Source organism: Oxyura jamaicensis, chromosome 12 (genome assembly GCF_011077185.1).
Source record: "Oxyura jamaicensis isolate SHBP4307 breed ruddy duck chromosome 12, BPBGC_Ojam_1.0, whole genome shotgun sequence".
Lineage (NCBI taxonomy): Eukaryota > Metazoa > Chordata > Aves > Anseriformes > Anatidae > Oxyura > Oxyura jamaicensis.
In genome coordinates this window covers 8,709,058-8,724,246 of record NC_048904.1, presented here as the reverse complement: position 1 = coordinate 8,724,246, position 15,189 = coordinate 8,709,058, and the positions used below count along the sequence as shown (strand labels likewise).

At 44.7% G+C, this 15,189-nt stretch overlaps 1 protein-coding gene across 15 annotated transcripts in view; it reads right to left on the bottom strand.

The window, feature by feature from the left end:
* DOCK3 (dedicator of cytokinesis 3) overlaps positions 1-12,878 on the bottom strand; it is a 212,402-nt gene extending 199,524 nt beyond the window's left edge. For 12 of the 15 annotated variants that reach the window (XM_035338064.1, XM_035338065.1, XM_035338068.1 and 9 more), the window contains exon 1: positions 12,399-12,878. In XM_035338064.1, coding sequence (XP_035193955.1) covers positions 12,399-12,435 — 37 coding nt within the window. In that variant the 5' untranslated portion in view covers positions 12,436-12,878. The remainder of the gene's footprint in view (positions 1-12,398) is intronic. The other 3 variants (XM_035338071.1, XM_035338077.1, XM_035338078.1) reach the window with 1 other exon arrangement.
* Positions 12,879-15,189: the final 2,311 nt, after the last annotated feature.

The window sequence follows — 15,189 nt, the reverse complement described above, 5'->3', positions numbered from 1 at the left end:
GATTTGCCATGTTCCATAAAGGGTTTTATTTGCTTGCTTATTTTGCCAATGTCATAGTAAACTTTGTTTGCCTGAAGCATTTTTCATTTCTTTTTTAATTTAAAACTGTTAAGAGTGGGTCACTCTGAAAACTACTAATTACATAAGCAGAAGTATACTAGTAAAAACTGCTATCTGAACTCCAGACTCATCTTTCTACCTTTACAGTGTATTTCCAAATCTGGGAAATGTTCCTAAACGAAGTGATACTCTAAGTGATATTTACCCACCAGTGAAGATCTCTTCCTACCCCAATTCTAACAACACAGTGAATTCCAACCATTACTTACATAGTCTTACACGCAAGACTGTAGTTAAAATTTAAACTTCCCATTTGACCACTGCCAGTTATCAGTATTACTGGGTAACGTGGAGTACAAGTCAGTCTCTGAGACTGCCCATAAAATTGATTGGCCTTGAAGAAAATGATGTAATTACTCCAGACTGGTAACTTAAAGTTTACAGAGAAGATATATCTTTCCCTAAAGAGCTTTTCCATATTAGATGTTTTTAATAGATGGATTCATATCAAACAGTTATAAGCTAGTTTTAACAGCTGAATAAGATGAACTCGATTTTGCTCCCTGTAGTACCTAGATGATGATAATGATCCCATGTAATTTAAGAGTTGCTGTATTAGGCAAGAGCAAAGATGGCTCTACATACAAGCCCTTTTCCTTAGGGGAGGCTAAAATAAGGAGGTGAAGGAAAGGTATTAGAATAGGACAGGGATGTAGCTTTCCACAACTTGAGCCATCTCTGCATTAATTTTTGTGTATGTATTAAATAAAACGCTCCATACTTTTTCCCCTACAGCCCCACACAAATGTTTTTACATCCCACCAACCTGAAACAGCTGTATTGTCCGAGAACTCGTACCTCACTTAAGCATCATACAGAAAGCATTGTTATTTGTTCAGCTCCTGCATCACCAATGCCCTATGGCTTGTATTAAAATAGAGTGAACTATCAATTTCTGTTCTTCCTCTCCATACCATTTATGGTTTTAGGATCCTCGAGGCTGCCGCTCCTCAGTAATTCATTTTCCAAGTAGAATGACAGATTCTTTGCACTTGTATATGGCAAACAGGGAAAAATCAGTATAAACCACACCAACACAACTGCACAATAAAACTCACCTAAGATTCAAGATGTAGCTTTACCTGGTTGTGAGGCAATTGCATTAAACAACCACCCCTGCAGGCAGAAAGAATTAATACTTCCCAAACCACCTTCCAGTCTGAGCCTCTCTCAGAACCCACAACCCTTTTTGCTGCAAAAAGCAGTACTTCTTGCAAACAGATAATCACGGGCCTGGTCATTTAAAAGAATAAAAAACAGTTTATGAAGAAGAAAAGCCTTCACGTTTTTAATCACAAAATTAAATGCCGATATGATTCTTTTGTGTGTGAAACCTCCTGATTAAGCCTGGCAGCTTCAGAGACTGCACCATCAGACCCTGATGATATTTGACAAGGAAACAGAAGCATAAGGAAATTAAAATTAAAACATTTTCATTTTGTTCTACAAATACCTAGAAGAGTATTTTCACCTTCACTCTATACCCTCCTAGTATTTACATGATTAATTGTCAGCAAAAGTTTCAATTATTTGCCAGGAATTAATTTGAGACAGGAAAATTTATTTGCAAGTTCAGGCCCAAGCCAGTATGCATGCTTACAAAGAAAACAGGGAACAAAATACTTCCAAACCACTGTGTTTAAGCAAACGGGGTAAAGAATTTGGGTACAAAGGAAAGGACCCATGCAGTTACAACCTAAAGAACACCTGCCCAAGTAAAATACCACAATGTTTTTGCAGGAAGGGGTATACTCATCAAAAATCCCCATACACACAGTGCAGAACAGGGCTCTAATCCGATTGGAATTGCCAGGCACTAATGTAATACACACACAAAAAAGATTATCAAAAGCTGATTAAAATCCATCCAAACATTACAACCAAAGAAGAGGGATTAAACAAAAGACATGAAGAAGAGCGCTACAGAATTTTTGGACCTTATTAATGGTCTACACAAACTTTTAGGGAAAACCTCGAGGAAGAAATATGTGCTGCAGAGGTGAAAGCAATCTGTTCCACGTAAGGCTTTGAGTATTTCCAAAATTACACCACAATTAAGTGCCGGTATTTCAGGCAGGCCGGGGAGCACTGGCAGTTGCTAGGCAGCATCTGCTCCTGTCAGAGCTGCCTCCTGCTTTGGGCGGCGCGGAACCTGGGCCAGGGACACCGCCACCAACCATCGGGCTGCTGCAAGGCAGCTCGCTGCCATCGCACGGCATCTGCATGGCGCTCAGAGCGCTGCCTAGCAACACCGCCTCTTCCTACTGACTCATACCAGCACTATGAAAATATTCGTGTAAAAAAGGAAACAGATGCCTGAGAAGAAAGGTGATCATTCACTAGCAAAGTGAATTATTGCTAGCATCTTTCCCCCGCCCTTCAGGATAAAAATAGAGGTTAGGCTCGAAAATCATGAGCTGTTTAAAATAGTTTTGCCCATCCTGGTGACGAGAGTTAGGATGGGCTAAAAAATACATAGACCAGAAGCCCACAGCACTGTCCGCTTTCTTACCTACTTTAAGGAACTGACTTTGAGCTTCTAACTTGGCAGGCACCGACACCGGTCGCCCATCCCCTTCCTGTACTATTCCCGATGCTCTGGCAGCACTGAAGTCCCTCATCCCTGCATCATTCCCTCTGCGGGGGAAGAAAATGCAGCAGCTTCTGTTTCTGCCCTTTAAATAGGGACAAAGGCTGCTTTAGACCTCACCTGCACAGAGAAGAAACACCCCACCCGCAGCACGCTGCTCGCCATGTTCCTCACAGCAAGCATGGGCCACCCAAGGACTCACTGTAATGGTGAACGCCTGGAAGCAAAGTAAAGCGCTGGTCGGGTTCTGACCATCCTGGAGGACGGAGACTGCACCACCTCCCCAGGCAGCCTGCCCCAGTGCTTCAGCACGCTGGCTGTGAAAATTATCATCCTGTACAGTAACTGACAACCAGGCTCCTCCTGCCTCCACTGGTCAACTCTGAGGAGTGTCGGGTTCTGCCCTGCCAGTGGCTTCCTATGAAGCAGCTGCCCACGAACCAGCCCCTGCTGGCCCCCACTCACCCACCACACGCCGCAGCACCACAGACCTTGCTGCAGCTCATCAGCCTGCCTGCTTCGAGGGGGGAGCCGCGCCACCTCGGCTGCCCAAGGACACAGCCGGCTGCACAGCGAGCTACGAGAGCACCGCCAAGTCACCTGCACCAAAGCCGCAGGTGTGCTGCTATGCTTTATATCCTACTCCATTTTATGTTAACCACAACTTTTGGTCCTGATGTCTAACTGCTAAGTTCGTAAGGTGAATATACCTTAGCATTTAGGATTGATTCGCACATTTCCCATCTGGAGGAGGATGGGAAGAAGATGGCAGACTTACCAGAAAAGCATATTTAGCTTCTGCATCCTAGCTGAAAACTGTATTGTAGCCTATACTGTCTGCCACAAAAGAACTTTTTGTGGAGATCTGAAGACAGCTTTTGCAAGACTGCCAAGAAACCTTTCAAACCCCACATGAGAACTTTGACCTTTTTTTGTCAACCATTTGCTGCTAACTTTCTAGGAAATGAAGTATTTACCTGACATAAGTGGAGACGCTTTTCCTACGAGATCTACAAAATTGTTCCCTCTTCTAATCTTGACTTAAGCAAACACATTAATTAACGTTATGAACATCATTTGACACATTATCAAAATCCTTTTTCTCTTATTGCATCCTTCACCCAGGCTGAAATAATTCACATTTTTAACAACAACAAGAAAGAGAATATTGTCTTGGGCAAGCAACCTGAAGCACAGCCACTGAAGACCAGAAGTCACAGTTTCAGGCATTGCTATGATGAAGAAAGTTAGAGAAAGAGCCCTATTCTCTACTTTCACATCCCCAGTGACAAAAAAAAAAAAAAAAAAAAAAAAAAGCCATTTCTGCAAGACCCCTTTCTTCAGAAGCAATCTTCCTTGGGGGAAAAACCCTTGGACCACAAAGAACTAAATATATTGCAAAAGGGGGGGGGAAGCAGGTTTTTTGTTTTGTTTTTAAATAGTTCTGATTAGCTCAGCATATTCAGAAAGGCTGAAAGGGAATAGCAGAGAGGCCAAGCAGTGAGCTGCAAATGCCAGGGACGTGCCAAGGCAGTGAGGAGCTACTGACAGCAGGAGCACAAGCGTGGTCAGCGGGCAGCAGAGCCAGGCCTTCCTGCAGCCCACACCACGGAGCCCTCACAGCAGCACAGCCGATCAGTGCAACCTCCCCTCCATGGGAAAGGGGCATGCAGGGCATGTGGGTGAGGTAACAGGGAGCACACAGCTCCATTTTATGCAGCATGTAACAGCAGACGTCAGGGGAAAGTTATCACTTCCAAGAAAGTTGATCCTGCATTCAGTGAAGCTACACTGCTGCCTTGTTGGTTTACCAAAAACTGAGTTACCAGTCACTCAGCTCAAGACCATTTACAGACCATGAAAAACCACCACCACCTCTAAGTTCAAACCACGAACTACTTTTAGCATAATCCACATATTTTTGGCTTATTAATCCCACATTAGCTGACACTTTCTTACTTGTGCCTACACACTCTCCATGTGTATAATGTAGCCATACACATAAAAACGAGAAAGCAAGTGCTTCAGTGAAGTGGGCAATTTTATGCAGACATTTCATGGGCATCATCCTCTGCAAAGGCAGAGCACAGATGAAGCAAACATCTCCTCTTGCCCTCCTGGGCTAAGACCCAGCTACTGGAATCACCCGTATCCATTCCCCATGGGAACTATCCAGTGCTGCCTAAGATACTCCCCTGGGAAAGATTTCCTGCTGCCTTTCTGACTTGATAGGGTAGACCACAGACCCTAGCAAGATGAAGGACTGCATACAACCCAATACCCAAACAGGCCCGTAAGATGTATATTGCTCTCAGCCAGCTTCAGGTCAATCAACAGTTCCGCTGGGTCTCCCTGACACGTATGCAAGGCTTCATTTTTCTGGGGCGAGAAGACAGAAAGGGTAGGTGCACTAGATCTACAGCTGGCATAAACATCTCATTCTTAAGCATATTTAGAGGGAAGAAAGAGTCCCCTGCTACTGAAACGCTCAGAAATAGAAGATTTCTAGAAGAGGGAGCCACCTGCCAAAGCACACTGCACTACACTCTAGCATGCTGGGTAACTCACAGACTTGTATTAAAAATAAATAAAATGAACAAAATCATTCACCACTCCCTAGTGCCACACTTTGCACAGAAGCTTCCTTACATTGTAACACCTAGACAAACCCTTAGGTTTCAGAGAGCAACTGGTACCAGCTTACCACTGAAAGCAGAATGACCTGCTCCCAGTCACCAGCAGTTAGCCAGCATCACCTGCCATACACCTTCCTTAAGGCTTAATACCCAGAAAGAGTCAAAAGAAGAAAATGAAGGGAGGTGCTGAAGCAGAGGCCCATCCCCAGCAGTAAGTAACCACAACTCCGTTGCAAAGCACTTGGCCTGCTCAGGCCCACCGTTACCCTCAGTCCTCACTGGAGACTGTTCAAAAAGAACACTACGACACATCTGAAAGGAAGAAGCCAGCTACAAAAACCTTAAGGTAGGCTTCCAGGATCTCAGAAGAGATCAACAAGTTGATTTTGACTCCCAAACACCTGAACAGAGGTTTGATTTTTAACATCAGTCACTTGAATGAGATATTTCATCTCTCTGCCTTGAGGTTCAGTGAGCTTGCATTTTGAAACAGAACAAGGAGTAAAACGTAGTGATATTAAGGCTGATTCATAACAAAACCAATCAGTGGAAAGACTGCTGGCTTTCAACCAAGATCCTACTGTAAGCTTCCTTTGGCCTCTTCCACAGTGAGTATCACAGCTGAGGAAAGAACACAGACTTAACTGACTCCACAAATTATCCAGGATTTCTACCTGAAGCATGAGAAGAAGCTGCCCCAGAACCTGTAACTGCTGAATAAACTCTCAGACTTTCAATTCTTTGTTCAGTGTTTTCACATCCACATCTGAAAACATCTCCCATTTGATCCATGACACGCATATGACTACTGATTACATTAATTGTTGGAGGTCATCAGGCATTTACAGCTCTTTCACACAAGAACTGTGTTCCAAATCACCGCGTAACACATTAATCAGACAAGCTGCGGTACGTACATCTCACTGTGCTCATGATGACAAGGAAAAAAAATCTACCCCATGCTCAATGATCCCCTTTCTGTGGACTTTTAAATGGCACCCAATATGTAGTACAGTCTTTTCTAGATCATGAGTTCTGGTAATAGTTCTCACATTTTTCCCTGATGCTTGTCCTGGACTCTGGGTTTTTACAGAAGTACAGAATTACTCTAAAGCAAGGCTCTGCAAGAAAGTGAGACTCAACTTCAGCAGAGCTATGCCACTAGCTGCAAATAGGAAAGAAGGAAAGAACTAACAAACCATACCACTGCAAGCCACGACCTGCACCGGCACTCGAGTGCCCCACCAACTTCCAATGCTGCCTTCAGTTGTTCAAAAAGAGAAACTACCTTCTACTCTTCCCCAGTAACTTCACTGTCAAGAATTTCCCCTCCTGTCCTACAGGCTTGACAGGTAATTTAGACCCAAAGCATACAAACAAGGAACATCAAGCATGCACCTAAATTTTCTAAGAAGTAGGAGCATTCAAGGCACACTGGCATATACCTTTCTTTTTAACTGCAACTGGTACCTGCTGCAGCAAAAAAGCACACAGAAGACCTTGTTCCTTGAATAAGAATGAAAAGCCTAGTTTTCTACAAATGGAGATTTACGTTCTCATCCCCTCCTTTTGACAAATAATCCCATGACAAACCCAGAGCAATGCCACCAGACCTTCAGCCTCTCCACCCCCAGCCCTGCTCCAAGCACTCCTGCCCACGCAGCACCCTCCCGGTCGCTGCTATGCTCATGCCAACAGCTCCCCCTCTGCCTTCTCCACCGAACAAACAACAAAGCTGGATTGGGAAGAGTCCTCAAAGAGCTCGGATATCCATTCTTTTCAGCAAGCCAGCAGCTGTTTATCTGCATGTCTATCCACACAACACCAGCTAACTCCTTCTTCCCCAGCCAGACAGCAATTTTCATAACATTTGTAGGAAATGCATGCCTCCAACTGCCAAATCTCATCATAAGATGGTGCTCATCACTGGTGAAGAGGTGTTGTTACGTGAGGCTGAAAGCCTGTACACAAAGATTTTCACCCTCAGGAAGTCAGCCAAAATACAAAACCCATTTTGTGTTGTGGTTGGAGCCGGAGAGGAAACACTGCCACCCCCATCCCATTGGCAACCAGCAGAAGTCCTAAAGTCCTATCTGAACGCATCACACGGCTGAACAGGGACTAGGTGTAGAAGCACTCTCAAAACCACCAAAGCACCACAAGTTAAAACCCACACTGCAATACCATCACTTCTAACTCATGCCTACATTCCATACAAACCACACCATAAAAGGCCAACATAAACAGCTGATTCCTTGCCTTTGCATGTAATTTGAGAACTGTTCTTCAATTTCATTCCTCCTGTATTTAGAAGTTTTTGGCCAATTTCTACTGTAATTGTGGACAACTAATACTTAGATGATCTCAAACTAGCAATACATTAATTCTTATCCAGACCCATAGGCCAGCTTTTCATGAGAGTAATCACGTTGTCATTATCATTTGGTCACTCTATTCAGTATATTCAATCCCCAGGTCACCTCAGTAACAGGAACACAGCCGTACACTAGACTGCACCTGAATCATTTGCTGTCGTGCTAAACTTCGCCTGAAAGTCTCTACTGCATGTAGAGACCGTATTGGAAGTCATACTCAGATGCATCTTCAGAGTTGCACTTTTCCACAGGCATTTCAAGGTGTGATTCATTCCTCATTCAGCCAAGTAACACCTATATATTTCCCTTATGAACCCTGGGTAACGAATTCTTTTGTTCATTCTCAAGTTCGAAGAGTAAAAACATGTTCTTCTGAGCAAAATATTTAATGGAACTAAAAATTACTGCCATCCACTGATCCCCTCATTTTCCTGACAAATCAGCAAGCCCCCGGGTATTAGCAGCAGCTCCCCAAACCCTGTTACACAGGTTTGAGTACATCCCTCTGTACAGCTTCGGTCCCAAGACAGATCACTGAAGCACATCCTTAGTCACCTCCCACCTGCTGCCACGCTATTACAGTTTCTGGCAATAATGTAAGAGAGGATGAAGTGTAATATACATCCCACAACACAGAACCCAGTTGCAATGGCTGACATGGCTTCCCAGGTTATCAAAGATGGAGTTTTTCCTACTTTGGTGGAGGGTTTTTTTTCCATCTCTCTGAAAGTTTTCGTTTTCAATTTGTAATAAACTGCTCCAGTGATGCAGAGAAGCTGCAGTGTTCATCAGCTTAAAGCACTCCTTCATTTAGCAACTGCCTTCTGTGTGATGAGGTGAAAACCAGCGGCACGTTATGAGCTGTGCTCAGGGAAGGCAGACCTTTTTTAAGTCTTGCAGTCCTGCTTTCCCATACATCACGGTGAAGTGCAGAGTGTGCAAACCAACATTCAGCGGCAGGAAACAGAAAGGAAGATAGTGATCGAAAAGCAGAAGCTGCAGCACAGAACCGTCACTGGGACATTGAGATGCTCCATCCTTTCGTAGAAGCAGCAAGGGGAGCATTAGCTTTGTGCATGTGGGCTTACAGATTTACTTTTCATTCTTATCAATTAAGTGGTGAAAATAAACATACAAAATTTGTTTTAAATAACCGATGAACAGCTTCTAACCCAGTAACTGACTAGAATAATAGGTGCTGTTTATGAAGGCAGGTTTTCCTCCACCCTTGTGATTTAACACGTACATACTTCATGTAGTCAGCCATACAAAGTACAGGATTAACTACATATATATATATTTTTTTCTTGAGAATCACCTAAACGTGCTCCTTGCACAAAAATGTAGCGGTAGAAATTGACAGCCTAATTAATTACATAATCAGCTCATAAGCATTTGACAAATTTTAATTAGCAGTTATTTACTAAAAAGATCTTTCACCTTCTCAGCTTTTTCTTTTAATTCATTCTCGTTATTTGATGCTTGCATTAGAAGCCTAATGTAACTAATCACATCACTTCAATAAATATTTTCATTCAGAGACTGCTTTTAAAGTATTAAAACACTAGAGGGCTAGAGTTCGTTATCTTCAATAATCCATTTGGAAGGCTCACTGGCAGCTTTTGCAGCAGGCCATCCTCAGCAATGCCTGTGGAAGAGCTGCCTGCCTTCCAACAGCAGGTCCGGAGTTTTGAAAGCACAGTTAGGAGCAGAGGCACTGAATGTAAGTACTTCCAAATGGAACTGAAGGGAATTATTCACAGCCAATTGCACATCGTAGCTGAGAAGGACAAGCAAGGAAGAACATCAGTGCTGTTACAGTTTTTCATATATTTATTTTAAATATCCCAAACAACCTTTCAGTATCTTTCTTGCAAAAGTATACAGGGGCCTGCAGTAGAGTTAGGCAATACAGTACAGAACTCTAAGCACCAAAAACCTCTTTTGGTTGCAGCTGGACAAGCAAGGCAAACTTCAGACCTGTCAAAAAGCAACCGATGCTCACATCAGTAAATTTAACATGTCCTCGTGCAGCCCAGGTAGCTGTAAAGGGCACATGTACAAGGGTGCCAGCAAGCATGTGAGAAATGTCTTTTTACAGTCTTTGAAAGCAGAGTACAAACCCCTTCCACAGCAACTTGTTGAGAGGGGAAATGTGGAATCTTTCGGGGGGGAGGAAGTATATCTGTCTACTTCTAACCACCAATTTGCCTTCAACAAAGCAAACCGCATCTGAATTAACTACTTTGTACCACCACTTTGCTCTGACAAATAGAGGTGAGCAGGCAGCAAGGCCTGCCTCTCCAGAGATACCTGAGTATCCCACCAGTAATCTGTTCATGGTATTGTGATGCTTGCAGAAATCTGATTTTTTTTTTTTTTTTCTCCACCCAATTTCTGTCAATAGAGAAATAACAACCATTGTCCTAATCCAAAGGCACAGCAGAAACTTCTCAGAGTTTAAGGAGAGCATGCAGAAAATACACAGGGTTTCTTTGGATAGACAGAGATAAAAATAAAAGTTTCATAAAACCCAAACATAAACTCTTAGCAGTAACTCATACCAAAAAAATTCTTTTTGCATGCTTTATTTTGTTTGTGAAACCAGGGTAACTTGCATCAGAAAAGTATCTATATAGAGATCTCTCTCTATATATATAGATATACATATAATTTTGTAGTGCATCTCCTAACAATAAAACTTTATTATCAATACCATTATACCTTCCATAGCCTAGTTTCTCCAAAATGCACGAAAACAACCAGTCTCAAATTCTGGTGCTTCTCTTACCACCTGTAGTAACTAAGCTCCAAACACAAGCAGCATTTTTTGCCTACTCTCCCTCTCAGGAGGACTAACCACCAATTTCAATTATAGGAAGAGTAATTAACACAACCCAACAATAAGAATAGTAACAACAACAAACACACACCCTTGTCTACACAGCATCAAAGTTCATAGAGTCAGCTAGTATGTCAGACCTACCTATACAAGCGTTGCCTGAAACAACAACAACAATCTCAGCAATATTCCTGAAGCTAGAGAATAAACAAAAACAAGTGCTTACTTCAGTGAACATTCTCTTCTGGATGCCTCTTCTAGACTGGTTTACAACCTTCATTGAGATTTCCTCCTTATCCCCTCATGCATCTCCCTAAACAAAATTCGTCCACCTGCTTTTCAGTTAAGGCAGCATACGTATTTTCTTATTTGAGAACAGTGGCCAAGCAGCACACAAAACTCTGAATATCAAACCCTGAGGCACCGGTATTTCACAGCAAAGAAAAGTGACCACATCAATAGAACACAGGAAAACCAACAAGACTTGGAAAAAAAAACAAAAAACAAGAACAACTACTTTCTGCAGCATATGTTACTATAATACCAGCAAGTTTAGTACTGGGACAACAGAGGTGGTTTTGTTTCTTGTTTTGTTAGTTTTTTTTGTTTGATTGTTTGTTTGTTTAAACCAAGAATAATGGTATGAACAAGGCTGGGATACTTTGTATTCTCTAAACATCCCCACAACATGTAACCAAACCTGTTACTTTTTCATATTCTCAGTGATTGCCCTATACCTATTTTTGCATCTAAAACACTAAACTTGATTGCATTTTTTTTTAACTGAAGTTCATTCCTTAATTCTATTATTTATTATGAAGACGTATGGGACATATTTAGCAAAGCATTTGTTGCATGAGGTGAAAAATTAGCAAAAAGCATTCTGATACATTTTGTTGCTCACTGACACATTCAGAATTTCTTATAAGCACTGTTAATGCTCCAACTCTTAATTGCATCCAAGTCAACCTGCAAAATCCCACTTTACCATACAAGTTAACAGATCTTCGTAACAAGATTATATATATTTAAAATATTTGCAGAAAGGGATTAGCACTACCCACCGTGGAACTTATGTAACTATACATACACCTGATAACTGTAGCTTTAACGAAGCATTTAGCTAAGTAGCCAGGGCATGTGCTACCTACTTTTACTGTTATACCCTGAACATCACGCCAACGGTTTATTTGAATCCTTAAACCAAAATGAAAACGAAGCTAAGAAAAGACCGTGCCTTCCTTTGATGATGCACGACATTCCTGCACTTACCAAACACTGCCCGGTACACTCTGTAGCCCTGACGTTTATCAAACAAAAAAGGGAGAAGCCATCGGGGGCGAGCTCTGGAGGCAGGGCACGCGCTCGGGGGCGGCGAGGCGCGGCTCCCACCCACGGGCAGCAGCGGCCCCGCGCTGCGCCGCAGGACCCCGCCGGCCGCTCCCGCCCCCCGCAGCAGGTGCATCGCCGACGCCCCCTAATGACACCGCGCCGGAGCCGTTCCCGTGCTCCAAACTCCACATAAACAAGCTCGCCACAAAGCGCGATTAAGATGGAGGGGGGGGCGATGGAGAGAGGAGGAAAAAAAAAAAAAAAAAGAAAAAAAAAGGAAAAAGAAAAAAAAAGCACGGCGCGCTTAAGTCGATGAAGGGCTAAGCGCCGCGGGCGCGGCCGGGCCCCACAACCCGCTCCTGTCAGCCGCCGGCGGGGAGAGCCCCGAGGCCGAGAGCCGGGGCGAGCCGAGCACGGCCGGGGGCGACCCCCGCGGGGCGGCAGCGGAGGCCGGGGCCCGGCAGCGGGGGCGAGGGGCCGGGCCGAGGGGCGGCAGCACCTACCCACGCCGTATTTCTCCTCCTCGGTCGGGCTCCACATGCTTCTGCTGCTGCTGTTGCGGCGGCGGCCGGCCGCGGATCCCCTGGGCAGAGCGGAGCGGACGAGCGCCGCTCATGGAGCGGGGGCGGCTTCGGCTTCTCCTCCTCCCCCCTCAGCGGGGGCGCTGCTCCGCGGCCGCCGCACAGGCAGCCCCCGCCTGGGCTCCCCGCACCCTGCGGGTCCCGGCAGGGCGAGAGCGGAGGGGAAAGGGGGGAAGGGGGGGGGAGGAGGGGGGACGGGAGGAGGTCGCCCCCTCCCTCCCTCCGCCCGTCCGTCCCGCCCGCAGGGGCGACGGCCGCTGCTCCCCTCAGCGCCCGGGCTGTGACGGGACGCCCGGTGGCCCTCCTGGCGCGGCGCTGCGGACGCGGCGGCCCCGCGGAGCCCCCAGCCCCGGCCGCCCCCAGCCGCCGCCGCTGCTCCCGTCACGGCCGCCGAAGGACTCGCGCTGCCGCGCCCCCCCCACCGCCTCAGCGGAGCCCGGCGCGCATGCGCGACTCGCACCGCCTCCTCCCCCTCGCCCCCCTCCCCTCCCCCTCCCGCGCGGCCGCACGAGGCGCGCGCGGGCGCGAGGCGCGGGGGCGGCGGCCCGTGGCATCGCTCCCCCCCCCCCCCCCCCCCGGGCGGGAAACGGCTGTGGGGGAGCGGCCGAGGTCCTGTCAGCGCCCGGGGGCTGCGGCACCGGGGTAAAAAGGGAACGGGCTCGCTGGGAGGCGAAAATTCACGAGCCCCTCGGGAGACCAGCGTGTGTACGGCACCGACTTATTTTACATTCCGCGTTGTTATTAATTTCCAAAGCTTCTAAGGACCTGGCAAAATGCGGATGGGTGGCGCAACAGTCGGTTATCTTTCCCCTGAACCCGAATTTGAATTCCTCACAGCACAGTGAAAGCCGAGGTGTGTAATCCCAAACTTGAACTGGAATTGTGGTCTCTGCAAATCCTCCAGCATGTGAGCAATTTTTCTCCAGTCAGAGCCTTCCCAATGCTACAGGAAGAAACAATGCTCTCTGTACAGCAGTTTCAGAAATCTTTGTAAAGTGTTTGATGTAAAGTTTCAGGATTACATCAAACTTTTTAATAATATAACTTCAGATGTACCCAACACTTTTTATAGAATATCTGTTCTATCATTATGTAATAAAACAGAATGAAAGTCATCTATTTGCACTACAGAACTCAGGTTGCTGTGGAAACCTTCATTATTTATTTTTTTAATGTGTGCAACTTACTTTTCAACACTGAAGATGGCCAGCTTTCTGTTTAGGTTTTTGTTTGGTTTGGAGCTGTTGGATTTTCCTTTCCTGTGCAGAGTACAGAAAGCGGCCAATATGTACGCATGCTTTACATTATTGATGTAGAAAGCCCAACTTATTCAATCACATTTTAATTCAGATTCATAGTTAAGCATATATATTTACAATAGCTTCATTACTTCCCTTCCTGAGGCACTCCCACAGCATGCAGAAATAGCTTTCCGAAGGGACAAAAACTGACATTGAGTTGCATCTGTTGGAGATCGGCTGCTGCTGGTATTTAGAACTTCAGATGTATGCTTTTTCAGTAATAAATACCTGTTCGTCTCTTGCTAGTACTTTGGGAGCAGAAAACCTCAGTAATGACATTCAGTTAATTCTTCCAGCTCTGTTTCCTCATTCCCCAACACTTAATGGATACTTCTCGCTGCCAATTGACCAGCAGTGAGGCAGATCCCTTTCCTGCTTAAGAAAAATTACAGAACAAAACAGAATTTTCTTCAAATACAACCATTTCCAAGTTCATGCTTCTCATTAAACTAAATATGGAATGAAGGTGGACTTAGAAAGAGAAGGAGCAAACCTCCAGAGGTTTAATGAACTTGAGGACACAAAGATCTACAAAATAGCTGAAAGAACAGGACCTGCAACAAACTAAACACAAACATTTTGCTTCAGAACAACTGTGATTTTTATTTCCTCATCATGGACATACAAACAATAGCATTAGCAGGTAGTTATACTGATGATAGATCACTTGTATGTGAAATATAGCGTTATTACATATGTCTTTCCAACACTTTTCTGCGAAGCTGTTGGTGATACCTATTTTTGAACAGTCACTAGAGGGGTGCATGACCTGCTTAAGAAACAAACAAACAAACAAAAACAACAGTACATCTAACTGTAGTGTTAGTAGGATGCAAGTTTGCATAACTTAAAGCTACCAAATTTATTTACACCTGTTCCTCTGATTCGCATTCACCACCTTAATGAGTCTCCCATCACCTCTACGTACATACTGATTGCTTTGGTAAACATTCTTAGCCAAAGTGTAGCACAGAACAAACACCTCATCCTGTAAGCAGGCAGTGGCACTAATCTCCCAGGCAGCAAATAGCTATTCCGGATCATCCATATGCAGAAGAGACAGACCAGCGCAAACAGCGACTATTGTGCAGGGCTGCAGAAGAACCATTTCTTCCCTCTTTTACCTCTCAACACAGCTGACTACTGTTCACACTGCTTGGTAAAGCACAGAAAAGTATAACAGTATTGTGCAAAGGCAAGCAAGAAATTTAGAGGGTTACATGTCCTAATTTTGTCTTTCTGGAGCTGTTTTTAAATTTTCCTTACTAAGTGGAGTGCACATTTCAAAACCACCACTGCAGAACTGAAATCCAATGCCGGGTTCATTAGATTATTTAGATGTTTTGAAGGTTTTGTTAAGCAGTTTTTAAAATTAACTTAATCAATCAAAGAAAATTTGAAAAATTACTGCA